This window comes from Psittacula echo (genome assembly GCF_963264785.1).
Source record: "Psittacula echo genome assembly, chromosome: 5".
In the NCBI taxonomy this organism is placed as follows: domain Eukaryota; kingdom Metazoa; phylum Chordata; class Aves; order Psittaciformes; family Psittacidae; genus Psittacula; species Psittacula echo.
This window is the reverse complement of record NC_137739.1, coordinates 5,618,596-5,646,260: the sequence shown is the minus strand read 5'-3', so window position 1 is coordinate 5,646,260 and position 27,665 is coordinate 5,618,596. Positions and strand designations below refer to the sequence as shown.

The 27,665-nt window shown below is 46.2% G+C and overlaps 1 protein-coding gene across 1 annotated transcript; it reads right to left on the bottom strand.

Moving 5' to 3' along the window:
- Positions 1 to 2,000: 2,000 nt before the first annotated feature.
- PSMG3 (proteasome assembly chaperone 3) lies at positions 2,001 to 5,104 on the bottom strand. Its single transcript, XM_080619569.1, has 3 exons — positions 5,003 to 5,104; positions 4,536 to 4,756; positions 2,001 to 2,330 (listed from the first exon to the last, which is right to left on the bottom strand). The coding sequence occupies exons 2-3, from the start codon at positions 4,749 to 4,751 to the stop codon at positions 2,178 to 2,180; spliced, it is 369 nt and encodes a 122-aa protein (XP_080475695.1). The 5' UTR covers positions 4,752 to 4,756; positions 5,003 to 5,104; the 3' UTR covers positions 2,001 to 2,177.
- Between the last annotated feature and the right edge of the window lie 22,561 nt (positions 5,105 to 27,665).

Below are 27,665 nucleotides of genomic sequence, written 5' to 3'. Positions count from 1 at the left end.
CGGGGCAAAGGCAGGTTATATTGCAATTGGGAGTTAATCCTCACCTAGAGGAAAGCGATGGCATTGGCAGACCTGTGCTTGCTTTTCGAGGCAGGCCTCCCCCTTGGTTTGCTGCACAGTAGAGAGGAGCAAAGCTGTATACCTGTTGCCCATGGTCTAATTCATCACTCCTGGAAAGGCAGGAAGATATGTGTGTCCTGTTTCCAACACCTGCTTTACTTCCAGGTAAAGCACCCATAGGACCAACACAGCAAGAGCCCTGTGTGTGCATCACCCACTCCTCTGGACAGGGTTTAAGGAGGGATGGATGCTGCCCTGCCTCAATTTATAGCTATGTGCTATAGGCCTTTCCTCCTTGGTGGCCTTGAGGGTGGTATGGAGAGGGTGGGCAGGGAAATAACCCCCATGCCCTGGCATTATCTGAAAGCCAGTTTTTAGCTGAAAAGGTCCTTTCTTGCCACCCTGCGCAGACCTGGTAGCACACAGAGCCAGGAAATGAAGGTGGTTAACTCGTGGTTGGCTTTTAGGTAGTATCACTCAGGTTTTCAGGGCATAGCGGTGGTTTGCCACAGTATCACCATGGTGGAAGACGCAATTTACATTCAGTTTGCTAATAAATGTACGGTTTGCACACGTTGCTGGAGCTGCGGACACTGTAAGAGGGCCAGGCTTTGGGAAATACATTGAATTTAATGTCGGGAAAGAATCTCTACTAACAAAGCAGCATCGTCATTAACAAATTCCACATGCCTCTTTCAGCCTTCCTAGACCAATAAAAAAGCATAAATGAGGGAAAATGTGGAGCTCTGACAGATGCAAATCTTTGATTCTTGGAAGCACAGTTTGGAGAATTATTTTTAGATGAAATTTCTTGTCAGGGGCAGCTGCAAGCCTGCAGTGCCTGAATGTACTTTTAAAGTTTCATTTCTCATAATCCCTTCGCTGCTGTAAATGACTTCAGAGAAAAGAGTCCTTTCGAAATCCACTTTCTGCTTTTCTACTTGTAGGGGATTTTTTTAGCAACAGAAACATCCCAGCAGCTGGATCTGCATGGGGCAGGCAGAGGCTCTGGGCTGGTTCTGCCTGACCAACAGGTCCTAATGCAGCACAGGCTTTGCCTGCTCAGAATCCAAGCCCTGGCCTCTGTCTGCTCTGCCAATAAGTGACAGAAGTGTGTAACAGCTCACTTAACAATTTACTACTTGGTGTTGTTACAAGAAGAGGTAAAAACAAATGTGTTTTCAAGCAAAGCCTGGCTATTAAGCATTGCATCAACTCATATGACTTCACTGAACACTTTTATTTCAACAGACTTGGGAGAAACACCCATGTGTAACCCCCCAAAACACTTTTGTCTCCATGTCTCCTGTGACAGATGCTTCAGGAGAGGGACAGCTCGTTGCCAGTGGTCCCACCGAGGTATGTGCTGCCTCATTGATGTGCTGGTACCACATAACGCATAAGCAGCTCTTATTTGTCTCCTTCTCACCACTAAATTGGGCTCCTGTCTTCCACCCTGATGTCAGCTTTCATGAAATTTGCAGAGCATAATTATCTGCCTGTCTTTAAAAAGAGAGCGAAAGTGGAAAATGGATTCCGACTGCATCAGGAAAGGGACTGACATGAGGACAAAAGCAGTCGTATAGGACGCATTTCCTTAAAAACAAGCAAGAAAACCTTTCCTATTATGCAACTGCTGTTGATTTGTTACAGGCTTGTATTTCAATTGAAGCAATTTTCACAGAGCAAAAAAGAAAACAGGTAAAATTAGATTTGTCAATGTTTTTTTTTATTCACCCTGCACTGGGTGTTCCCCCTCTGCGGTGCAGCGTAGCTCCAGAGCTTGGCATCCATCGCTCCTCAGGATACAAACGCAAGAGCCACGCCACTTCCCAAATATACATCCCACCCAATGTGATTAAAATAACACTTCTCTTGTATGTTGAGACAATTGCCCTCGTCTCATCACTGACTGTATGGACTGCAAACCTGTCACAGTAACAAAACCCACAAAAAACCCACAAATGTTCTACACAGTAGAGAAAAATTCATGAAATTCCTCAGTTTGTCCAAAACCAGCACAAAGACATTCCATCATTTTCATTTCTTGTCCTTCTAAATAGGTGGTGATGAGTCACAGACTCAAGATCATTTCCTTTAATCCAGATGGCACAACTTCACCACACTTGGCAACTTCGGATCACTTCCCGTAGAGCTTGTATTCCTTCCATGGTCTTGTCCTTTAAAGCCATGGCGAGGAGAACGGGTTTGTTCCCAGCTTCCTGAGACACAAATGCCACCAGGTTTTTGGCACAAACATGAACGAGGGGCTGAAAAGCAAAGGCATACAGATGTACACTATTACAGCTGGGAGAACTCTCCTGCATGAGCTGGGAGAGTCCTGCAATGACACGGAATGTGTTGAGAACCTGTTGATACATCCCTGGCAGTGTTCAAGGCCAGGCTGGATGGGGCTTGAAGCGAACTGATCTAGTGAAAGGTGTCACTGCCCGTGGCAGGGGGGTAGAAGTGGATGAGCTCTAAGGTCCTTTCCAACCCAAAGGAGTCTGGGATTCTATGATTCTATGATACTGGACTCAGACTGAGCGTGCAGTTTGCTGAGAGGTTCCAACATGACTGGCAACAGATACGCAGTCTGGCTGGTCAGCAAAGCCAAAGTATGCGCCCAGCTGGCTTAAAAGGGAAGAGTTTGGACACAGGAGTGACAGCCATCCAAACCACCCTGAAACAACTGAACTGGAGCTGCACTTTAATTGAGTTCTGCACCAGCCCGGGTATCTTCGGAAGCTGGCACAGAGAAGCTTTCCTTTCACTAATCCTCCCACCCTAACCATCAATTTCCTTCCACTAATCCTCCCACCTACCAAATATCAAATTATATGAAATGCCATGGATCAAAATGCCTCTACTTCCATCAGAACCAGAATTCTGAAGAAGTCTCCAAGTGTAGCTTTTGTTTAAACACTTGTTGCCGATGAAAGTATGTTAACATACAAGCTCGGGAAAAAACCTTACTTTTGCAGTTCCTAAAGACCCCCAAATAGTGGTTTTTTAGTCTTTTACAGCATGTGTAAAAGACGTGTTGGTTTTGATTTTAATTTTAATAGAATAATGAAAACCAGAACTAAGTAATGATGCTGAAGGAGGGAAGAAGAGGCGTATTATCTTCTCAATGAGGTCTTTTTAACAAGAAAAAAACAGGAACAGAATAGCACAGACTATTTCAGTTGGAAGGAACCTACAACAATAATCTAGTACAAACCCCTGGCCAACTCAGGGCTGACCAAAAGTTAAAGGATGTCATTAAGGGCACTGTCCAAATGCCTCCTAAACACTGACAGTCTTAGAGCATCCACCACCTCTCCAGGAAGCCTGTTGCAATGTTTGACCATCCTCTTGGTAAAGAAGTGCTTCCTAACATCCAGCCTGAATCTTCACTGCTGTAGCTTTGACCCATTCAGCTTGTCTAGGTTTTATTTACACCCACAGTCATGTATTTTATCAGAAGGATGAGCTTGATTTCAGCTACCAGTGTGGTATGGAAGTGTGCACCATCCCAAGTGGGGTTGTTAATGGGGACAAGCAGGAAGACAGCAAACCGGTGAAAGCCTTTCCTTAAAGTTTGATCAATAAAGTTGGCAAAATGATTTAGAAATACGATGTTACAAAGAAAACAAAGGCACTTCCCATCTCCAAATAAAACACAAAACCAGCTTGGGGATGGAGGGGGTCAGAATTAGCAGACATCATACCAGGGAAAGAAAAGCACCTCCCAAACGGAGAAGGGAGTGTATCACTGAAGAACAAGAACTCCATAAGGGAAGCTGCAGGCAGAATCAAGATCTTGTGTTGCTAGAGATTTTCTAGTTAAGGTTAGAAAGTAATATTTGATAGCTCCAACTCTGATGGAAAGCCTCATATTGTAGTGCTGTAACTTTGTGCTTTAATGGCTGAGTAGCTGACGCTTTGTGAAATACATTTTCTTCTGCTTTCTCTCCAGCTTTGTGAAAGGGTCGATAAAAACTCATTTTGTTGAAGCAGAACAAATTAAACGTTATCAAGGGAAGGTGCTGGCAGGCACAGTTGGGAGAGGGCAACTAAAGTCCATGATGGGGCTTGCATAGATTGAGGCGAGGGGGGCCAAAAAAGGGACTTAAGAAGGAAAACAACCTCACTGGGAACGGAACCCCAAAAAAGATTATCAAAGGCTGCATGTTTGATCTTGTAACCCTTAAATCAATAGGAGCTTTATCAAACCTGCCATAAAAACAACAAAGCAACCCTTGGACAGGAAATAACAGCTCCCCAAACCACTCAGTTCAACTTCTGTTACGCCAAGGAGCAGAGGAGCACCACGTTTCTGATGAACCCCTCGGAAGAGACTCTTCAATTAATCTTGCCATCGTGCAGACGTCAGTGAACTGCTGTGATCCCCCAACTCCCTGGCAACTTGCACAGCCCCGCTTACAACATTCCCCCCTTCTTATCCTTGCTGCCTGTGCATCCACTCTCACCTCATCCTTGCCCAGCAGCACCTTTGTGGTGAGCGAGGGCCTGCCCACGTTGTCACCCACTGTGTTGGGGTCCACATAGACGATTGTGCCCATCTTGCCGTACTGTGTGACTACCACGAGGACGGAGTTGGAGAACGCCGTGCACACCACCTCTGTCGGGACCCCGTGTACCACCTCCTCTCGCTGCTTGGACATCACGATGGGATTCGCTGCCATGGCTGCTGAAAAAGAACAACAAAGCAATGGTAACAATAAAATAACATTAAAAAAACGGACCCTGGGCTATAAAAAGCCTGAATCCTTCATTCGAAATACCCAGTGTTAACAGAGCACGAAAGCATCTGGAGGTGTGTCTTTGTGCAGGAACAGCGATTAGCACCCCACATCCCTGATGGGGATGGGAAATCTAACTGCCCCGCAGCAGCCTTCCGCACAACGAGCTCATCATGGTTTAACAGCAATCGCACCTATGGAGCCCTGCCCTCCCTTCCCTCGCAGCCTCCCAGCCGCTGGCACCGAAGGGCCGACCCCGTTTTCCACCCCTGGGCCCCGCAGGCCGCGGCGCTTTCCCCTGCCACCGGGCCGAGGCTGCCGGGAGGCCCTGCCGCCCCTACCCGCACCGGGCCCCGCCGCGCCGCCGCTCTCCACCCAGGCCCGCCCCGCCGCGGCGGAAGCGGCGCCTTTCCCCTCCCTCCGCCGGCCGGCGGCGCGGGGTGATGGCGATGGCGGTGGTGCGGGGCTGTTGCTGCTCTTCCCTCCCCTCAGCGCCGCGCCGCCATTACGCGCCGCCATTACCCCCCCTTCTTCTCAGGGACATCGCCCCTCGCTGGCCCCGGGCTGAGCCCCTTCCACCGGCCTCATTTTGATGCCGTTTTCCCATTTTTCACCCCGGTTCTCTCCGCTCCCACCCACCGGGTGGTGGTCAGGCCTCCGAGCGTGCTTTCCCATCAAAACAAGGGTGGTTTTGGGCCATGGGAGCAGTCGCGTCCTCATCCTTGTCCTCCCCTTGTCACAGCCCTCACGCCTCGTTACTGGTGGGACAAGAGGCACGTTTGGCACCAAACCACTTCACACATGGTCCGGCTGCTTCATGAGAGACGTGTGGGGCTTGAGGGCACGATGGCAGCTGCCCCACGGGGCTGTGATGGGAGATGAGGACCTCCGTGTGAAGAGTGCAAACCCAGATGTTCATGTCCCATCAGCAGTATGTATAAACATCTCTTTCTGTTAATTGCATACAGGTAATCCAGTGCTATTTTTTCCGTTTGAAATACTCATGAATAGTACTTCTGAGCACTATTTTATACAAAGCTCTGAAGACTGGGCTTCCTCAGAGGTTTGCAACCTTCCAGACTAACAATTGCTGTATCTAAAATAGGCTCCAGTCCTCGTTTTCTGTGTGTTATCTCTCCTTACTGTCATTCCCACCACACACAAACTATCCCTGCTGTGGCTGCAGCAATCGCGACCCGACTTGTGAATTGTTCAGGTAACGTCTCTTAGGGATTGAATGAATATCCGTTTGTTTTGCATTAAAAGTTGTAACAAAACTTGGCTACAGGGAGAGGACGTAAACCTCGTGCTGAGAATCCCTAAAGGCACCGTTAGAGAGCAGCAGAGGTCCATGGAAAGGCTTTTAATGCGCTAGGTTGTACTTGTGGTTAATCCAGAGGCTTGATGCCTCCTCGGCACTCCTTGCAATCTGGCAAATAGTCTGCTTTCCAGAACTGTGGGAAAACAACGTTCCTCTTCCTTGCTTGCTACAATCACTCGAGGCTTTGCCTGTTCCATGGAGATAATGGCAGCTCTTGTCAGTAAAGCCTCCTGACTCATAAAGAAGTTTATTCCTGCTCTGCTTTCCCCGGAGAATAGTTTTACTTCAGGGAACACAAAGGACCAGATTCTCCCTGCCATCCTTGCCAGACTCCGTCTTATTTTGACACGATAAAGAGTCTGCTCTAGTTCAGATTTACATGGAAGCACTGCAGTTTGCTGGTTTGGATTAGTTTGGGAGAAAAGAGTTGTCTGCAGCAGTTTCAATTGTTTGGATATCTCTTTGGCATGGAGCTGAGGTGGGGTGTTGCAAACTCGAGAAGCAGATGGCAGGAGGTAACTGGGCACTGAGTCTTCATCAGTGAAAGTAAATACATTAAAAAAGAGATAAAAGAACAAAGGAGAAGGCTCCTATTGTCTGTGTGACCGAGGCAGGGGATGGAGATTTGGGAATACACACCATGGCAGATCATGGGACCTTTCCTGAGGGGTCCCTGTCTGGCTGCCACCTGCTTCCCAGCGTTTTCTGGCTTAGAAGAACATGTATCTGTGCTTACACTTCCATGATCTATAGCAATTTTCCTCCAAAGATCCCTAATCACATTGCAAGCATTACTACAAACTCTCTTTAGACATAACCGTATTAATATACTGCATTTTACGTTCTGAGGGAGATAAACAATCAGGACAGACAGCAGTTCAGAGCCATCCAGGCCTTGGCTGGAGATTCTGCAGGATTTCAGGATCCTTTCTTTGCTGCCGAAGACACGTAAGTCATGCGTGTCTCTCTCTCTCAGTTACCAGAGAAAATCAATGACTCTGCAGCCCCATACTTTGATAACAAAACCTACCCATAGTCTTGCAGCTTTATACCTTTATTATTATTCATTTGAGTGGTTTCTTACCACTCTTTAAACTGCTTAAGTGCCTCTGTGTGTGTAGACTGGAAGGAGGCTGCTTTTTATTGTAAACTTTGCATTTTTTTCTGAGCTGGTTTTATAAGAGCAAACGTGTAAGATCCACAGAGCATCTGAAATGTTTCCCACTTCTTTTGAAAACTAGACACACAGTGTTTGAGGACATTCATTAATAATCCTTGCTCTTGGGAGCACCTAGCTATCAAAGTGCCGGGTTGGTTTATTAGTTTACAGGTTATTACTTCTCTAGTTTAGATTTCTCTCTTGTATCTTTTATGATGCAGAATATAGACTGTGAGCTGGAACCTCAGGTGCAGCTGCGCTCAGGGCTGCGCAGCCAAGGAGGGAGGAAAGGAATTAGTTTGCTCCCTGATGTGGGAGCTGCTTGGGAATTTATTCTGACCCTTGTTATAAATTGGGTGCATGAAGTAGAGCAGCCTTTAAGTGCATGCTTCTGGCCAGACAATATCAGGGATGGTCTTCTCCCCCTTATTGCTGTCACTGCAAGGTCAGGGGGATGTGCGTGGTGTGGGGTTGTGTGTGTACTCTCCATGGGGTCGTTGTGTCAAAAGAGTAGGAGGGATGGGAGAAATCCACCTCCTGGTGCTTTCAAGCAGTTTCCGCTGCATTTAAGTAGAGCCTGGCGGAGGCAGCATTCAGAAAATGCTGCTGAATTGAGGCCCTTGGAGAAGGGGTAGAGGAGCACATCTGGGGCTCTTCTCAAAGACTAGCTTTAGCCCCAGAAGTCCCTGGCTGACTCTCTCTGCAGTTAATGGAGAGAGGCTTTGCCACTGCTTGGTGCAAAGTGGAAGGACAGCTTTGAACCTGGCTATCCGCAGTCAGGAGTTAAGCCTGCTGCGGCTCAAGTTGGCTGTTTTATCTCCTGGTTTCTAGATTTCAGGCTGATGTAGGTGTGGGCCTTCCAGACATCATCAAAACCAACTGACAGACAGACAGAAATGGGCATCAAGTTTGCAGGGAAGCCTGAGGTTAAGATTTGAGCAGCTGAGTTAGATGTGTTCGGGATTAGGTGATAGCTGAACAGCATTCTCAGAGTTAAAGCTCTCAGGCTATAATTCCATGTGATCATACCTTGAAGGAAGATGAGGGCATTCTGGCTCTTCTGTACACTGGTCGCTTTTCTGTGTTCCCTAAGACAACAACTAGTATTATTTCTTATTCTGAGAAACATGTCTAAGAGGTTTGCTTTGTTCTTCAGTTGGCCGTACGGCTCTTATTGTATGGGCCATCTCTTCATTTGTTCCATGAATAAGAGAAAGGCTAAACCGATCAATTAGGCATTGCAGAAACACTCTAAGCTATTTAGCTGTTGATTAAACACTTCCCCCCCCCCCCCCCAGTCTAGAATTCAGCTGGAAAAAACAGTCTTTTAAGAAAGAATAAACATAATGCTCAGAAGCCACATTATTCCCTTTCTGTGCGAGCTGCATATCTGAAATGGATGGATGTCTTTGCATGCTGGGAACTACCAGGTCATGCTGTTTTCTTCTTTCAGGTCATGCTTGTTTTCTTGCGTTTGCAACTTAGTAAGGAAACATTATTGTTTGTGTAAACAGGAACTGCCCACATATGAGCACTAGCATGGTTTTCTGTGAAAGGGTAGGATTTAAACCGTGGCAGTAAGCCAGCACGCTCTGGCTGGGCTTGGAAACATCTAGGTAGCAATTTGACTGGAGCCCTTTGGAAGTTACTGGTTTTTTAAGTCAGATTTAGCAACATATAAATAGAAGAGTGCTCCAGGAGCCCTTGTAGGACTTTGTTATGCTGTGTCATTTGTGTTTTCTGAGCTGCTGTGCTGGCTGAGGAAGGAGGACTCCAGATCCATGGGGCTGTGATGAGAAAGGAGCTCCCTTGGTGCTGGCAGAGTTTTACAAGGGGGCTACTGCTGAGGTTGTGAAGCCTGACAAAAGTCAGATAAGTCACATCTACAGAAGAATGTTGCTGAAAACAGTTTCTTGGGTTCCTGGTCTCAAAGAGCAGTAGTTTTCATATATTCAGTACTTTTAAAACCATCAGATCTTACATTTCTTTGCAAAAGATACCCAGGAATTATTTCAGCAACTGCTGAAATGAAAGTGACACTCTTGAAATAATGTGAAATCCATCTCCAGAGCAGCTTCAGACTACCTAAGAGAGCTGAAAGAGCTCCAGGCACCTGAAAGAGTCTGGATTACATCATGCAGTCAAGCTGGTGCTGTCTGATAATAACTTTTATCCCCAATATTTATAATGAAATATCAGATGTCTGTACTGGACATTGTAGGCAGGGTATATGGAGCAGACAGTCATTATGAAGCCAGATTGACTTTAAGTACTGTTTACATAATTTTCACTTGTCAAATAACAGCCTTACATAGATCTTGGCTATGACAGTGCCTGTGGATGGTATCATCCATCAACAGATCCACCCTGTGAACAGCAGAAGCTTTGCATTACTGCAATGGCTGAAGAAATTATCTCCATGGATCAGTAAAGACAGCAGTAATTGCCATAAAGCTCACTGTAGTTTATGCAGGAGTTTTTCAGTTGCTTGTGGTGGACTGTCAGATGAAAGGCACCATGCAAATGGAGTGGATTGTAAAAGTAATTGTGGCATAGCTCATAAGTACAAAACTTGTACCACTCTGTTCCTAAGAAGTGCGACAGCACAGGAAATAACAACGCAGCTCTTGCAGAGTATTAGTATGATACTAATAGTTTAGTCAGTTGTATAAATCACTTAATTGCAACAGCAAATTAAATAGTGTTATTGTCTAGAATTCACCCAGAGTTAAAATGATATATCTTGATGAGACAAATGCCTTGTGCTCTGCCAGTAATAAATTAGCTCCTCTTTCAAGTGAGAAAACAATTAAAAACTTGGTTGAAAAGGGCATATTTTCTCTGTGGCCATTGATCCCTCAAACGCTGGAAATTAAAAGTGTTTCTAATCGTTGTTCATTGTTACACAGTTGAAAGAGGAAAAATCCATTGTCTCATGTTCAAGACGGTTATGAAATTGCATATTGGGAATAGTTGAAAATGTACGAGGCTTCTAACCAAATGGTTTCAACTTTGACAATGTATCATCATTTGCAGTTTGTAATGCTGCTGTTAACTTTGGAAGATATCAGTCAGTGCAGTGCAAAATGAGAATAAATATTTACTTTTCATTTCTAGACTGCATAAATAACAGCAAAGTATGCAGTAGACAGGTCATGATGTGATTTTGAGGATTGTGTAACAAGAAGTTTCAGGATTGCAGAACGTGTTCATCTTGCAAGATTTAAATATTTGGAAGCATTGAGGCATTTCCCAACCAAGTGGGCAACTCTGTGCCTTGCCAATGAAACAAAGTGATTTCTGGGTATTAAACCCTACTCTTTTATATTAGGTGAAGATTGGCCCCATCTGATTGTTCTTTATAGATGCTGGAGATGGTGGAAATGGCTGGTGTCTGGATGCTTCTCTTTCGTAACGCATTAATTCTTTTTGCCATGTAGTTGAATTTAAAATCCTCGCTGGTGCTGAAGTTTAGCACTTAAACCATTAGTTGTGCTATAGATCACAAGAAAGAATCAAAGTCAGACCTGCATAAAGATACACCATGACAAGGCAAAAGAATGCAGGCAGGTGCCCTTCAGAGCTGTAGAGGCTTTTGGATCTCGGTCTTCACCTACCTATACTAACCTGATTCACTTGCTGTCTCTGAAAAGGTAAGATTTTAGGAAACTGGAAGCAATATTGCAGTACTCAACTATGACAGAAGATCTGAAATATATTTATAAGGAATATTGTGATTTGAAAGATTTGTGAGGCATGTGCATATGCTGCAGGATTTTCTATTTAGAAGTGCTTCAAATCCTGGTTATCGCCATTTCATAAAACTTACCGAGTTTACTACACCCTCTCCTGCCTCTGGAGAGCAATAGAATAAATATTTTCTGTTGGAAGCAGATTTTAACATTTCAGAAGCCTGCAAAATGTCGAGTCTGTTAAAGCTGAAGTTTAAAGTTCATTTTAACTGGCCACATAAATTATTTTATGAATGAACATAAAAGAAGTAAGTGTTGAAATCGTTTGTTAGTGTCATTTTAAGTAATGAACTGAAGTTTGTGATATTGAGTTGTGCATTTGATGGGCAGTACAAATATGCTCTTAGACTTAAAATGCAGTTATATAGTGGGGAAAATAACATTAATTTCACAGGTGTTTATCTCCTGTTTCTCTACAAGAAACATGATAATCAGGCAAGCAGATGTGCTATCATCTACTATCTAGACCTCAGAGCAGCCTTCCAGTATCTGAAGGGGGCCTACAGGGATGCTGGGGATGGACTCTTCATTGGGGACTGTAGTGATAGGACAAGGGGTAACGGGTTCAAACTTAAACAGGGGAAGTTTAGATTGGATATAAGGAAGAAGTTCTTTACTGTAAGGGTGGTGAGGCACTGGAATGGGTTGCCCAGGGAAGTTACGAGTGCTCCATCCCTGGCGGTGTTCAAGGCCAGGTTGGACGAAGCCTTGGGTGGCATGATTTAGTGTGAGGTGTCCCTGCCCATGGCAGGGGGTTGGAACTGCATGATCTTAAGGTCCTTTCCAACCCTAACTATTCTATGATTCTGTAATTCTATGATCTTTTAAAGTTTCATCCTGCAAATAAGGTTGGAATATTCCATGAGCAAATCATTGTCATTTTCCTACCCTCTTCTGTCTCTATAAGAAATGCTCTGCCTAAGTCCTTCTGTGCTCTGCACTTGGAATTCTTCTGTTTCTCTAGGCAACTCTAGGCTGAGCTCATGTTTTTGCTCTTAACTTCATGTGATCCTCCTTTCCTCTTCCAAGAGCATTTTGGAACCAGTTTGCCCCGAAACCCTGAGATCAGAGAACATTGGGGGATTAGGTTTAAACTTGTTAAACTGAATTAACACTTCTGCCACATGATTCTGGCCTGTGCCAGTCCTTCTAATCTTGTTCAGAGTTTAGGATAATTTGTTTAGTAGTGCTGATCAGCTGGAGGTTAATTCAATTGGACTTTGGTTATTTATTCATACCCGGATTTGCTAAGTGTCACAGCAGATACATGAGGTCTCTGTTACAGTTATGAGACGGCTTCATTAGTGTGACAGAGAGTCCATCTGGATGACTTCCTTTCCTCAATGCAATAACTGGCTGTCAGGGCTCTTTCCAGTGGGAAAAAATCCTTATGTAACGTCTCCCTTTCATTTGTGTTGTTTATGTATTGATTACAGCTTAAAATGCACTTCCCTGTTCTCATTGCTGGGTTTTCAATTGATACCAGAATTTAAAAGACAAGTACAAATGTGTTTTAAAAGCCATTTATTATTAATAGTGTGTTTGCGCACAGTATTTTGGTCCTGCTCACTTCAAAGTCCACTTTCAGCACGTGGAACACAGTCAGCCTTTTACTCTGTCCAGAGTTAACTACCCAAAAAAGACAAAAAAGGAAGAAGAAAAATGCATCCTGCTGAAATCTCTGGAGGAATTTAGGTTGGCAGAATGTTGTTCCTCAAACTGGAATGTGGCCAGGACACCAGGATTAATGTTAGCACAAAATGCCACTTGAGTGCAAGTGTTCGGATAACCTTGGTTGAAAGTCTTACTTGAAAAGAGGCTCTTCTAACAGAATAGGGCTTCCTGATATTGGCTGGGACTTTAGTTCAGGGTTGACTCGGAGAATGTTTTGCTGTTTGCTTCAGCAGTTTTTGAATGGGACAGCTCTTGAGTGGTGACAAATCTCCCCTTCACAGCCTGCAGCACAGCAGATAATTTCCCAGGGAGGATTCCATGCCATTGAGTGATGTCTCTTTTTAGAGATGTTTCCTGATACATCATGCAAACATTACACATAGGAGCCTGAGGGCAGGCTTGTTGGGGAAGGCTCCTGAAGATTAGAAGGCAGGAAAAATGTTCAGTCGAGAAGGCACTGGGCCAACTTGAGCTTCTGTGGCCACATAAATGTGGAATAGCTGCTTATGTCACGGAGTTACTAATGAGCAAGTGAAACCATTGTTTGCCTCATTCTTGTTTTATCTTCCTCTCTGAATGTTTCTGTTGTCAGTCCTCTAATATATGTTATGGGTTGGGCTGGTGCCCACTGAAAGAAGTGCTGGTTAAGAGCAGTGTTAACCAAAAGTTCTTCTCTTTCTCTCAGTTTTTCAATTAAATTGTAAATCTATGCTGAGAAACAACCATTAACTTCCAGGGAGAGGGAAGTGTTCCCACATGTTTGGCCTTCTTCAGAAAGCACTGTCACAGTTACATACCATGAAATATGGTTTCCAACAGAACAATGTTCCCAAAACCAGCTGGGGCTCACGTTACAACTCAGCACTCTTTGCAGAAGTTTATTTGCTGTTGACTTGGAAGCCAAGTTAGAGCCTTTGAGAGGAGTTTCTACACATCTACAATAACAATGCAACATACGTCCCGCAGCATCAGCCCCCACAGAGAAGCTGCAGAGAGCAGGACTAAGAGAAAATTGAGTCAGTGTCTATCTTTGCCAGCAGATGAGTGGCCTGCTGTGGGATTTCATGTTTCTTGCACTGGTACTTGCGTGCCTGCATGGGTGAAAGGAAAGCATCCAGGAAGGATGTGGAGGCAGCCTGCCAGAAATGCTACAGAGGGCTGGATCTGCAAAAGGCTGGTGTATTCCCAAGGGACAGGATCCCTATCTGGAGGAGAAAGCAGTGTGCAACTCCATCTCTGTAGGCACTTTCCTGATACATCAGCTCTTTCTTTACAGTAAGGTAGAGTTTCCATGCAAAGGGAATAACCCTTCCAGGGTCTGCATGTCAGCTTCATGTGTGGTTAAACTGTACCTGAGCATGGGACTTGCTTTGCTATTTGTCTTTGAGAGCAAACCCCATCACTGCTGTTATGTGGGGTGAATGTGATCTAGACTGTTTTGTAAGTGGAGCTACTTTCCATCCTACCTGAGCTCCACTGAGGTTTTCCCTTGTTTTCCATGGAAATACACTGATTGTCCTCTCTCCCCTAGCCCATTCCTCTCCTGCAGCAGCTCACACTTGTGTATGAGCCAAGATACGATTCCCCTAAGAATTCACTTCATTTAATATTCCTCTTCCCCATCTTCATTATTTTACATTTATAGGTTAACCAGCACTGGAGATGCTCACTGCTTTCCCTAACTTTACTTTGACTAGACAAACTTTTACATTAAACATTTTTATTCTCCCCTCCTTCTGTTTGAGGGTTACTGTATAATTCTGTGGTTTAAAAACCAGCAAAAAGGGAACTAATCACAGATGCATTTTGCTGAGAAGAGATAGATGGTCTGACATAAAGGACTGAACATACTATTCCGCAGATATTCCTGCATCTGGCAGAACAGGCCAAATTCATTCCTTATGTAGCTCCACCGGGGATGAACAAGACCCAGAGGCTCTAAAGAAGGCCACGTGCTGACATTTTATTTCATCAAGTCCCTGGAACATTGAATATGCTCTTGATATGCAAGGGTAGGCTGAAATCTGCAATCAGCTCTGTGAGTGTAATTGAATCTGAGTCAGAAGAAGTGACACCTGCATGATGAAGAAGGGCATTCATTATGCTCTGTTCAGGTCTGTACCATCCTGCTTGTGTGGACGGAGTTCAGCATCTACTATCTCAAGCTGAAGGATCACACAATCATGCTCCAGCTATTGTTTCCTGTATATATTTCCATGTGCTGGACAGCTCAATGCTATGCTGATGCACACACCATCCTATCTAACTATCTGCTCTCTGCATGTGCATCAGGCAGCAGATGAATGTTGGAGTTATGAATATGAATGGGGCAAAACGTGTAGTGCGACCTTCACGTCAAGCTCGCTTTTCCTTCATGTGCCTACACTTCTGATAAATCACTGCTGTCTTGGGGACATCTGTCAGTTCAGACCAATCCCCTGTTATTGCAGGCAAACATGGCACAACTGTGAAGTCTGTAATGTGTATCTCACACACATGCTCCCCATGGCCAACAGTAATAACAAGACCTTTGTACAAAAGACTTTCAGTCTCACACAGCACAGGAAGAGAGAAGGAGATGCCAATGCCCATTGGTAGTGCCTTAAAAAGAAATTCCTGGGTCTCTTTGTGCTGTCACTAGGAATGGTCCTTTTGGGAATGGTGCAATGAAGAGCTTTGGAGAAAAATATTGTCAAAGTGAGCTTTGTTGGAAATGTTATTTCGACACATCAGGCCTTAATGTTTTGATCATTCCCTTTTCAAAAGTAACTTTCAGGTTACAGTGTTCGGCTTTGATGAGTTTTCAAATGAAGTTGCAGTCATTTCAGTTCGTGTCATTTTTTTCATCCACATTTTATCTTACATGGGAAAAGAGAGCAATAGAAAACATTTGGTTGACCCAAACTACGCGTGGGACATGCTGGTTTTGTGAAAACTTTCAATATACTCCTTTCTTTCTCCCTCTTTTGGAGGAAATCCTAGAACCTCTCACCCTTTGGAGGAAGGAGAGTGCACTCTGAGGAGGGCGTTATGCTACAGAGGCCAAAATCAAGGTGCTAAAACTGATACTGAATCACCTTTTTGTATATCTGAACATAGACAGGTCTCTTGTTTAGCTATACTGTGGTCCCACGTTTCAGTTGTGCCACTGTGTGAGCACTGTCCCTGGGGGATGCTGGGCTCAGTGCTCGGCAGGCAGGCCTTTGGGACCCTGTGCGGAAGACTTTACACCCTCCTAAATGCAACATAAGGCTCTTTGGCAGGGATGGATGGCAGGAGGAGTACATCTTTGCATTTAGACTTCAGGGAAGCTAGCACTTCTCACAATTAGCCCTTAGGGAGGGCACTTGGGTGCCCTTGACAGATGACTTCAATGGAGAAAGCAGCACATCTTGGTGGGGAGCCAGAAGAAAAAACAGCTTTGGCAGGTAGCCTTTATGCAAGACAAGCACGTGATAGTTCTCCTTTAGAGGAGGGAAGCATGATGTTGTAACTGGTAGAAGGGTAGAAGGGTAGAACCTACTCCAGGCCTTTTGGACTTGCACTCAGGGTTGGAGTTCCATGTTCCCTCCCTAAGTCACACAGGAAACACCCACCATTTCTCCATATTTTGAGGAATTGTCACCAAAATCCCCTCCGTATAATATATATATTTATATACAAACATGTATAAAATCAGTTACTGAAAGCCAGAGAACAAAAATACTGTGAAAGTCAGCTGGATCCTCCAGAGAGAAGGATGCAAAATATGTATCCAATAAAGCTTTTTTGATGATACCCATAAATACAGAGCTGAAGTGCTGGCCCTGCTGTCCTCTCCAGTACCATTCAACCAGAAATGTGTAGCTCACATCCTGAGTCATCCCCAAGGAGAGCAATAGATGTTATACACTTGAAATAGTTTAATTTCTAACTGGACCAAGCACAGTTCATCCGTCTCTCATCAGGCAAGAGGAAGATGGAGAATTTTAATATCCTGTGGTGGGATCATGGGACCTCTGAGTCCCAAGGCTTCAGTGCATTTTGCCAGTTCCACAAAGGAAACTTCAGGTGTGAGAGAAGTTGGGCTCCCAGATTGCACTGCAAGGACAGGAGAGTGACAATGCTTGTGTAGAAAGCTGGACCTTTCTGGTTGCTTTGACAGAGCTGCAGGACTTTGGGATCTGTGTTTTCAGCCTCAGGAGACCCTTTTTAGGCTCATCAGTTTACAGTTAGTTACTCTAATGTCTATTCACAGTGGCAGAAGTGATGGATTTCGCCTTTAAGAATCAGGTCTGTAGGCAGATGCGTTTGGTGAGGATCTGACATTTATCCTAGAAGACCTTAGCTTGCTACACCCATTCCTGCTTAGCACCAGGCTGTGCTTTTGTGTGTAAACTCAGGTAGGGAGCTCACAGGTTCTACTGTCCCCTCCAGAACACTTGTCCCAGCATACTGAGAGAGGTTGGCTCCCAGAAACCTGTCGTCACCACACACCGATGCGTCAGGCACATCGCTGAGAATAAGTGACTGATGGCTGCAGTTAGAGGAGATCTTTGGAACAGATCCAGCCTTGTCTGTGGTGGAGTCAAAAGGCAAGAAAAATTCTTCAGCCAGCCTATGGTTGCAGGATGGCTTTGCTTTAACATGAACAAGAAATACATTTTCTTGTGGAGATTGTGGAATCCGCAAGCAAAAAGGAAAAAGTCAGATGGCTGAATTAGTAACTCATCAGAGGCCAGTAGGGACTGCAGTGATACAAGCTATATTATATTGTCGATTTGTATTGTGCATTTGGAGCAACAGCACTCATGTTGTTTTAAAATTAAGAATAACCTGGAGGGGGCAAATAAACTAACAGTGTACCAAATTGTTGAGAGAAGAGAGAATTTGTACTTGGCAATAATCGATACATGTGTACGTCTTCTAATTGAGCCAGCCCAGCCTTCCTCTGGGATGTGACAGTGACAACTGAACTCCTCTTCTCGTTTGATGGATTTGATTGTGCTGCAGCAGTAAATAGAGAATGAACCAAAAATGGTTTTGGTTTTGTTCTCAGCACCTGAGCAATAACCCTGCTCTGTCCAGAGCATCCATCAGCCAGGCAGGATGTGGGCACCGGTGCTGTCTTGCCTCAGGCAGTTGGAGGGGTAAGCAAGGATAGGTCCCAGGGACCTTTCCTAGAGGATCATTCATCTCCCTTGCAAACAAGTAGAAGAAGCATCTTATAAGGAAACAAATGACCAATTCTGGGGGCTTTCACAACAATTTGATCCTTGTGCTGTCTCCTAAAATAGTCATTTAAAAATACCTCATTGCCAGGGGCACTGTGTGGGTTGCTTGATTAGCGTGACCCAGTGCTTGGGGGCCCACAGCTGAAGGGTGTATTGTTCCTTTTCAGCCAGTGCTCAGGTTTGCAATGGGTGTTGGATTCATGACTGGAAAAGAATTGTATTGACCCAGGGATTTCATCTGGCCTATGTCCAAGTTAGACCGCAGGCACCCTCAGCTCACATCTCCACATCTTGGCATTTCTGACTTGTATTTCTTCCTCTGTCCCTCTGCTATGGCTGGAGGCACATCCTCCAGATGGAAATACAAGGCTTTCCTTTTCCCTCCTCAAATAGCTACTTGTGTTGCCAGCTCAAGCTCTTCACTTAGTTTGTACTGGGGGATGAGTCTAAACTCTGGCCTATTCATATTTCACATCATGTGCACGTTAATTGGTACTTTACATCCCAGGGACTTCCTAAGGAAGCACTAATTTGATCTCTGAACAATTTTACTACGAACACATCCCCCTCTTCCTCCTCCTTCCTTTCCCTTTTTTGTCATAAGTTGAATTTTTTTTTTCTGGACATGAATCTACCGCCCGAGGTTTGTCAAATCTCTGCTCTGGGACACTGACATCTTATCACTGAGGCAGAGTGGGAAAGGAAAAGTAGTACATGAGGGGAGCTGTGACTCATGCAGAAATTGAAATGATGAAGCAGATGCTGCTATTACAAAGACCCAGAGGTCTACAAAGACCTGCTGGTGGAGAGGCAAAAGCCTGGGCTTTTCAGCCTTGAAAGGCTTCTGCATATTGAAGCTCTGAGCGTCGGGTTAGGGTTGCAGGCTGGTGAGCTCTCTGCTTGCCTGCTAAGTGCCTTCCATGTTGGCAGCAATGCAGCGGAGCTGAGAGCTTGACTGGAGGTAGCGCGCAGCAGAGTTAAGGCTGATCAATAGAAGATGTGTTAAAATTTGAAATGGTGCTGCCTCCTTCCTTGCAACAGAAACTTTAATGATTTTTTGTGTTTTGGTTTTTTTTTTTCCCCTGGAGGGTTTGAATATGAATGAAAGAAAATGAGGAGAAAAACGTGCCTGATTTTTCTGGTTGGGTGAATGAGCTGAAGGAGGCACCTATGTGTCTGTCATCCTGAAAAGCTCCTTGTTTTGATGGAGCCTTAATGGAGTTTTTCAAAAGACTCTTTACTGCCTTGCCCAGCTCTATTGGAAACAGTTATCTTTTGAGGCTGGCACCTTGCCATGTCTATTTATGCTTAATATCGCCTTCAAAAATAGCATCACTTCTGTCTTTTCCCAATATTCAAAGCAGTATTAGTGCATAGGACGATGAGCTGGCCTTGCCTCCCTTGTACTAGGGAAAATGCTTCAGGGGAACCCAGACCAGCTCCTCTCCTTAAGGAGAAGTAAAATTCTTCAACTCCTCTTGCCACACTAACAGGAGACAGCTTTCATGCCATTAGGTCCTTCAACATGAAGACTCCCCAGCACCTCAAGGTTATCTGCTCCAGAGACCCTGTTAGACAGTCCTCTGTGCCTAGCCTGATTTGCTCTCACTGCAATTTAAACCCATAACAACATGTCCCGTCCAGAACAAACCATTCCCTTCGTCATGAAGGTTATCTTTCAAAGGCCTTAAGGACTTAGCTGTTAAGCTGGCAGAGAGATGAGGCCAACATCCCTCCTCTGCTACTTCTTAGGCTACATAAGGAGAGGGACCATTTTTCATTTGGTATAGAGCTGCAGGACTCTGTGCCCTCCCTACACAGACCCTTGCCCTATATCTGCCATTATCCTAGCTCCTTTCTGGAAGAAAGCCATGGCTCCATTCGTTCCCACCCTTGATGTGAGCAGCCTGTGCCTCCTGCTGAAATGCCATGCTTTGCTGTTGTCCCTGGTTTGCATTTCAACTTAATATTTGGGGCCATTTCATCCAACTTGTCTAAATCATTTTGCATTCTAACCTTGTCCCCAAAGTGTCCTTGCCATCCCTCCCTGATCTCTCTTGTCTGCATGCATAATAAACCTACTCCTTCATCCCTCACTGTGTCTTCATTGCAAACCCAAGATGGAGCAAACAGGAGATTGTACAGCCCAGCCATCCATACACACTGGGAAGTGTTGGAAACAGCAGCTCCCCAAGGATGTGCCATCCCGTTGTGTGCCTGCCTGAAGCAACAGCCTTCTCACCACACACTTTTTAACAAAGGAGTCCTGAAACAAAGGGGCAGAGAGCCTTCAGACCCCAAAAATTACAGTTAAGATGCAGCACCATTACAGCTTAGAATGTGGCAAGGCAAATGGAGAGCTTTTTCCTAGGAAGACCTCCCCTCCTGTGTGAGCAGTTGGCTGCAGGATGAGTAAGGTGCCCCGTCATGTCCTGACTCCTGAGAAATCCATTATCACAAGCCAGCTTTCCCTTTGAAGTATCCTGAATTCGGGGAGCGCGCAGCCTTATCTCTGCCTGTGCCAAATTCTCCTTAATGAGGTTTATCCAGCTTTTCCAGCGTGGCTTAACATTGTCCATCCAGGCTGGCCAGAAACGATCCTTTATTTTGCTAACATAATTAATAGCAATAAGCTGTCCATGGTGTGCAGTGATAATGGTACTGATGCTGTAATGCCCCACAGACAGAGCTTGGGATTTAGAAGAAGTTTCATTCTGTGTGCAGCGTTAGCAATTTCCCCAGCTCCCTTCCTGAGCACTTTTCAGTTCACATCCTATGCTGGAATTATGCCTCCCGCTGTTTACATTAAAAATGCATTATACATGTGTTGAAAACGTTGAGTTCTCTGTTGTTGGCAAGGATGGAAGCTGTCATGTTTAAGAAGCAGTTTCTTATATTATTATCACTTTTGTTTAATTTAGTAGGATTATTTTGTCTAATTCCAAAGCTGGGAAAAGACTCCTGTAAATATTCTTCCCACTAGCCAATTTCTGTATCATCCAAACCCACGTATAAGCTGACTTGCTTATGAACTGCCACATCACCAAATGAAAATGCTGATTTCCCTCTGCTAGCTTTCTCCTGTGCTTTGGATCAAAAATACGCAAGGCAAAGGTAATGTCATTTAAAAGAGCTCTAAATGGCTTGCTGCAGCACTGGTGAGTGAGGATTTATGCTAGCAGTATAGCAGTGCCAGGCTGGGGATGTATTGAGGTTCCTAAACTCCACAGAAGAGCCATGTGGACTAGGAAAATGTGGGATTGAGCAGCTCTGCACCTGTAGGGAGTAGATGTACAAATGCACCGTACCATCCTGTGTGAATAGGCCTAGGAGTGATTTTCTGTGGGACTTACTGCTGTCATATCTAAGCACATTACTGTACAAACAGAATATGGCAGGGCTGGGAGTTAAACCCGTATCTCAGACCCAGAGCTTTAACTACATGGACATTTTTATTCTTGGTAATATAACTTGATCGGGGTAAATTAGAGACCTAAAATGAAATGTAGCAAGAGGGTGATGTAGCAACAGGGTGATAGGACAGAAATGGTGACTGTGGGTTGAAGTCAGAGCATTTAGAGGAAATGAGATGTGAGAGAAGAAAGACAAATGAGGAGAGGAGAGGAGAGGAGAGGAGAGGAGAGGAGAGGAGAGGAGAGGAGAGGAGAGGAGAGGAGAGGAGAGGAGAGGAGAGGAGAGAGGGGAAGGGAAGGGAAGGGAAGGGAAGGGAAGGGAAGGGAAGGGAAGGGAAGGGAAGGGAAGAGAGAAGAGAAGAGAAGAGAAGAGAAGAGAAGAGAAGAGAAGAGGAGAAGAAAAAGGAAGGAAGGAAAGGAAGGAAGGAAGGAAGGAAGGGAGGGAGGGAGGGAGGGAGGGAGGAAGGAGAGAGGGAGGGAGGAAGGAGAGAGGGAGGGAGGGAGGGAAGGAGAGAGGGAGGGAGGGAGGGAGGGAGCGAGGGAGGAAGGAAGGAAGGGAGGGAGGGAGGGAGGGAAGGGAAGGGAAGGGAAGGGAAGGGAAGGGAAGGGAAGGGAAGGGAAGAGAAAAGAGAAGAGAAAGAGAAAAGAGAAGAGAAGAGAAGAGAAGAGAAGAGAAGAGAAGAGGAGGAGAAGAAAAAGGAAGGAGGGAAGGAAGGAAGGAAGGAAGAAAGGGAGGGAGGGAGGGAGGAAGGAAGGAGGGAGGGAGGGAAGGAGGGAAGGAATGAAGGAAGGAAGGAAGGGAGGGAGGGAGGAAGGAAGGAGGGAGGGAGGAAAATGGAAAGGAAAAGGAAAAGATCCTATGTCAGGTGATGTGCCACTGGGAGGTCCTGCATGTAAGCCCTAGGAGCTGGTTTGTGTTGTACAGCACAGAGGAGATCACAGGGTTCATCATGTGGGAATCCCACCCAGCTTGGGGCACGGCAATAAGGTACCAGAGTATGAAGTTGCAGAGAGGAGTTACAGGCCAAAAGATGAAGGAAATTTAAATCTGTGGAGGAAAGCAGGAGAGATCCAGGCTAAGATACAAGGGTGTGAGGAGCCTGCCGAAAGGAGGGAAAGAAATTATTTTCCTTAATTAGTGACTGACAAAACTGCACCTCCTGGGCATGAGCTGGCAGAGAAAAAAATCCATTTACATCACCAAAACCCACTTCTTAGCAGTAAGAGTGGCTGGGGTTTGGTATCTGCAGTGGAAATGGGCATCAGGTCACTGGGTGCCCAGCATTTCAAGTGCTCAGGGGACCTGCAGCATGGGCAGGAGGGGTTGCTGCAGGAGATCACAGATGCTGGTGGTGTGATTTGTATTCGTGCCCGCAGCCCTTTGTGAAGTGATGGAGGGTTTGATGCTAGCATTAGGAAACAGACCTCTCAGGGGGGCAAAGTGGCATCTGTTCAATGACAGCTGGAAACAAAGCATCTAACGGAGCCATGTAAGCTGGGAGAGGAATGCCAAACATGGGAGGCTGCCCAGGGAATCAGTCCTTTCCTCCCCAGGGCAAAGGCAGGGCTTGGGGTAGCTTGTCTCAGCTGAGATCTCTGTTTTGTCTCCTTCCAAACCCGGCGTGCCCAGCAGCACAGAGGCAATTAGAGACCAGCATGACTCGTTGGTGATCCCTCAGCCTTCAGGAGTGCAATAACATGTCTGTTAGATCTCTTTAAGCATTCGCCAAGTCACCGTTCTATCCTAGAGGGAAATAACCTTGTGCTGAACAGTTTGATTGTCTAGTGGTAATATAACAGGAGAAAGCGTATTAAATGTTGTGCTGGAAGGGTCCTTTGGGTCTGCAATAGCTTTTCTCTTTTCTCTTTCCTTTTCCCTTTCCTTTTCCTTTTTTTCCTTCTTTTCCCCCTCTTCCTTTCCTTTTCTTTTCTTTCCCTTTCCCTCCCTTCCCCACAGACCAGAAATGAGCAATAGCAATGAACTGAAGGCAGGGAAGACAACATCTGTATGAAATGAGATTGCAAAGCAGCTGTCAGCATTGCCTGCGGCCATGCACCCACTTACTGCTGGGGTCAGCCCAGCATCCTGCCTCCCTGCTCTCACACTGCTGCACGCTCACAAAGGCTTAGCTATCCCTCACGTCTCAGCTGATACCACTTGGGCAGTGTCTGACCAAGGCTTTGTGAAGACAAAGGCATCCCACTCAGTTGATGTGTTGACCAAGCTAATGCCTGGACCAGCTGTGGCTGGTGTCTGCCTCGCTTCAAGCAGAGGTTTCGTTGTCACACCGACACATGGCACTTCAAGGGGAGACCCTCAGGGCTTCTCCTGTCCTGGCATTGCTGAAACACTGGTGACCTGTCAGGAGCAGCAGGAGAGAGATACGCTGGGCTCTACAGCGCATCTCCCATGCAGATGTGACTATGAGCACTTGCTAGCAATTTGAAGAGCAGAAGGGAACAAGAAGCCTGTTCTTTCATCATCTGGGTGAAACAACCAGTGAAGAAGCTCCATGTTGTCAGAGTCCCTTTCCCTTGTGAGCTGGAAAGAGGCAGTTTTGAGGCCAGTACAACATGGACTTGCCTTGTTAACAGCAATGGCAGGAGGTACTTTCCCCTGTAATCACACAGGGCACCCACAGTGATCCTCTCAAAGCAGAGGAGTGTGAGCAAGGCCATCACAGCAACCAGCTCACTGAAATCACAGTGTATGAGCTGTGTAGGCTGTGATAGAAACCGGCGCAGCCAGCGCTGGGGAAACCTGAGACACTGTGGAGGGCACAGATCATGCAGTAAGGTGGCGACCTTACTGTTAAGGTGGCTTTTTAAAGTGGTGATTCCTTAAATCAGCTCGTCTTCTGGGTCCCTGACTGTGCATGGGTCTTTGCACATCTTCCAGGGCAGTGAGATACGCCTGTTGACCCTCTGCAATTATTACCCCTGGCTTAATAGACTTTAGCATTCTGCCAGTCTCCTTGGAGATGAATGGCTCCATCTGCAATCCATGGAGAAAGTAGCTCTTCCTGAAATGCAGTTACAGCTGAGATGAGAAGCAGTCATGGGGTGAACCTCACACTCTTATCACATGCAAGGCAGAACTTCATGGCTGCTGCCAAGGTGTGAGAAGCTCCTGAGACTGTGCCATGGCCATGCCCTGCACCCACATCAATCCCAGTAATTCATTCCACTCTGGCAGTGATGTGGGGTGCCAGAGCCCTTGTGGTGAGTGCAGCCTCCATGGGATGCTCGGCTGCATCTCTGTCTCTGCCAGGCCCTCTATCAGCTCAGCCCATGTTGTGAGCTGCCGGGGCAGAGGCATTAGTGCTTGCTGCTCTGCTTGTGTAACTGTATTCTTCACATCTCAGTGACTTGCTCAGGGTCTGGGCAGGCGCATATGGGCTGAGCTGTGTTTGCTGCTGGAGCCTTGAGGGGAACCAGGGACATCCATGCATGTAAAGCCATCAGCTCCGGAGTGAAACCTCTGCCTGACCCAGTAATCATTGGCAGGGGTGAGCAGAGAAACTGCTCCTGATAGGCTTTGCCAACCTAGCTTTCTCTGCAAGAGATACATTCAGAGACCATAAACACCCAACAGCTGGGCTCTGGCTTCAAATAAATCATTCTCCTGCCTTTGCTGTCATCAGGGGATGTGATGAAGGCACTGTGGTGGCTGAGCCCTAAAGTCTCATTTCATCCCATGTAAATCCTGCTGATAGACTGTGTCTCAGATCCCTAAATTGTGCTGTCCCAGCCCCTGCTTACAGGAAAAGGGTCAAGAACTCCATGTGTCTTGACATAGGCCCTGAGATGCTGCTTGGTTATTTTGGGTTGGCTTTGTGGTTGGTGTCACCCTTGGCATGGGCACAGCAACACACCACTGAGCTGGCCCATGTTGGCATCCTGGGGCTTGTCTATGGTGTTCCATGGATCCCTGGTTTCCCTGGGCATAGATAGAGCTCAGCCTGGCCTCAGATGTCTCAGGTCTTGTAAGTCGATGCACAAACTGTGTCAGTGTATAGTGCCCACACTGCCTGAGTCACTTCAGTAGGTTTTTGTTCACCATGTGTGCCCCTCCAGCAAGCTCGGGGTATTCCTGGGGCAGGCAGGAGAAGCAGAGCTCTTGGCTCTCATTCTGCTCCCTCCCTGAAATCAAGAGACTTTTAACTTCAAAAGAAGCAGGCTTGGGGCTTGCTGGGGAGGATTCAGTGGGAGCATGTCCTGGGAGCAGCTTCTGTAGCTGCTGGAGGAGCCGTAGTGCTTGTCCTAGTGCTGTTCCTTCCAGGCACAAGAGAAGCCTGGAGTGACCCGCAAACAACTCCATCTGCTCCAGCCTGTTCCACTTTATCACCCTTGAACAGGGACAGGACAAGGATGCTCATGCACGATTCCCCTTGAGGACTAAGCTAACCAGCCACTGGATGTCATTATTGCTCCAAACCAATACAGCGAAGAATCTATTCCACACCTCCAAAAAAATGTGACTTTTCAGGATGGAAAGCTTAAAAATGAGCTTCCTGAGGACACAAAGCTGTTCACCTCTCCTGCAGCTCCTGCCTTCCCTGGCACACCTCTGCCTACTGGGCTACAGGGCGCCTGGGGTTCAGCACAGGAAGGATGTGATCCTGTGTCACCTCTCTGCCCTTCCCGGGAGCTCCTGCGCTACCTCCTCATCCATGGGATGACATCATGGCTGTTTCTGTAGCAACAGAAAGGGGCACCGCAATCACTGAGTGGTGACACCGGAGCAGGATTGAGCAGAGGGGAGATGTTCCCCACAGCAGTGGCCTGTGGGTGCCCCTGCATGGCCCTGGGGCTGGTGAGTCAGGGGGCTTTTGGCTGGTGTCTGATCCAGTAAATAGAGGGAAAGGACTTGGTCAAAGTCCCCCCCCGCCTGCTCTCCCTTTGTCTTTCAGCTGGGGACCCCAACTGTCTCACTGGACTGGGATGGAAATGTTTTGCTTTAGGTTATTTGATGTGTCAAAAACTTCCCCTGCCTTCTCCCTGCTTTGCTTTAAAAGTGAGGTCTGATCTTAAAGAAAACTGCTTTTGGAAACCACAGTGGGAAGTTTCATGTACAAAAGGGCAGCATCTTCCCTCTGCCTCTCTCTCCCAGGGATTTTGGTTGCAGTTGTCCCCAATTCAGCCTGTTTTCATGGATAATTTTGCTTCTGGGATTGCCCATTTACTGACTGGTTTGGTATTTACTGAAAACATGGTGCTCTGCTAGGTGGGAGAGCTGATGGAAGTAGGGGATGAGGGGTCCAGCCAGTGCCTCACCCTCCTCCCCCAGGCTGCCTGCAGGTCCTCTCCCAGCATTCCCAACATAGCTGTGCCATCATGGCCTCCCATAATATCTGCCCATATCAAACTAGGATAGACTTTTCCTGACATGCTGGGAAGTCATGGGCATCCCATTTGCTGCGTGTACGATCAAGACTTTAAGGGGGAGTGGAGAGCAACTGCAAAGAAGGACCAGAGTACTGCAGTGCAGTATGGGGAGGAGTGGACAATCCCTGGGGAAATCTTGGCACGATGCTTGCTGGGGAGAGAGCTTCCATATATCCTCACTGATCTGTACTCTTTCATCTTTATGTGCCTGCTTCTAACTTGCCCTATTTCAGTTATATCCCTTTCTTCTTCCACCACAGCCATAAAACAAGCCTGGGAAACACCAGCTGCTGCAAGCCTGATGTAAAGAATTAATCCTGAAACAGTGGAGCATGAGGTCTGTGCCTCATCTCTAGCGCTACCTTGGGTCCCACAAACAGCATCAGCATCATCTTCTCCCTCTGCAAACCACTGCAAAGAGAGAGGCCTTGAGTGCGTGTTGGCAGAAGGGAAGCTGTCTCACAGCCCTGGTAATAGCTCCAGCATATGCCTGCTCTCCCGGCTTGTTTTGACTTGCGTGGGAATCTTTGCAATCAAAATGATATGACAATTCCAATCACTGTCAATCGCTTTAGGCAGGTGTAATTCAAGCTCTGGCTGCAGACGGTTGTCATTTAATTAAAAAGAGCCCAAATTCTGCGTAAGACTGGGGAAGGCAAAGAGAAGAGCCTAAGGGGAACTTGCGATAATAGAGAGTGGAGGATGCCTGCAGACTTACTCAGAGTTTAGCTGCTCACACAACCAGGTAATGCCGACATTATTCCCTGCGTCACAGGCAGAGGCATGTGCTTGGCAAGCTGTGGTAGGCAACACAATTATCCACTTATTTCAGTCCAAATTGTGGGGAATGGCTTGAGGACAACACAGAGGGAAGCCCTGCGCAAATCTCTTCTTAGTATTGTTACCAGCCCTAGGAGTTCACAGGCTCTTAACCCTC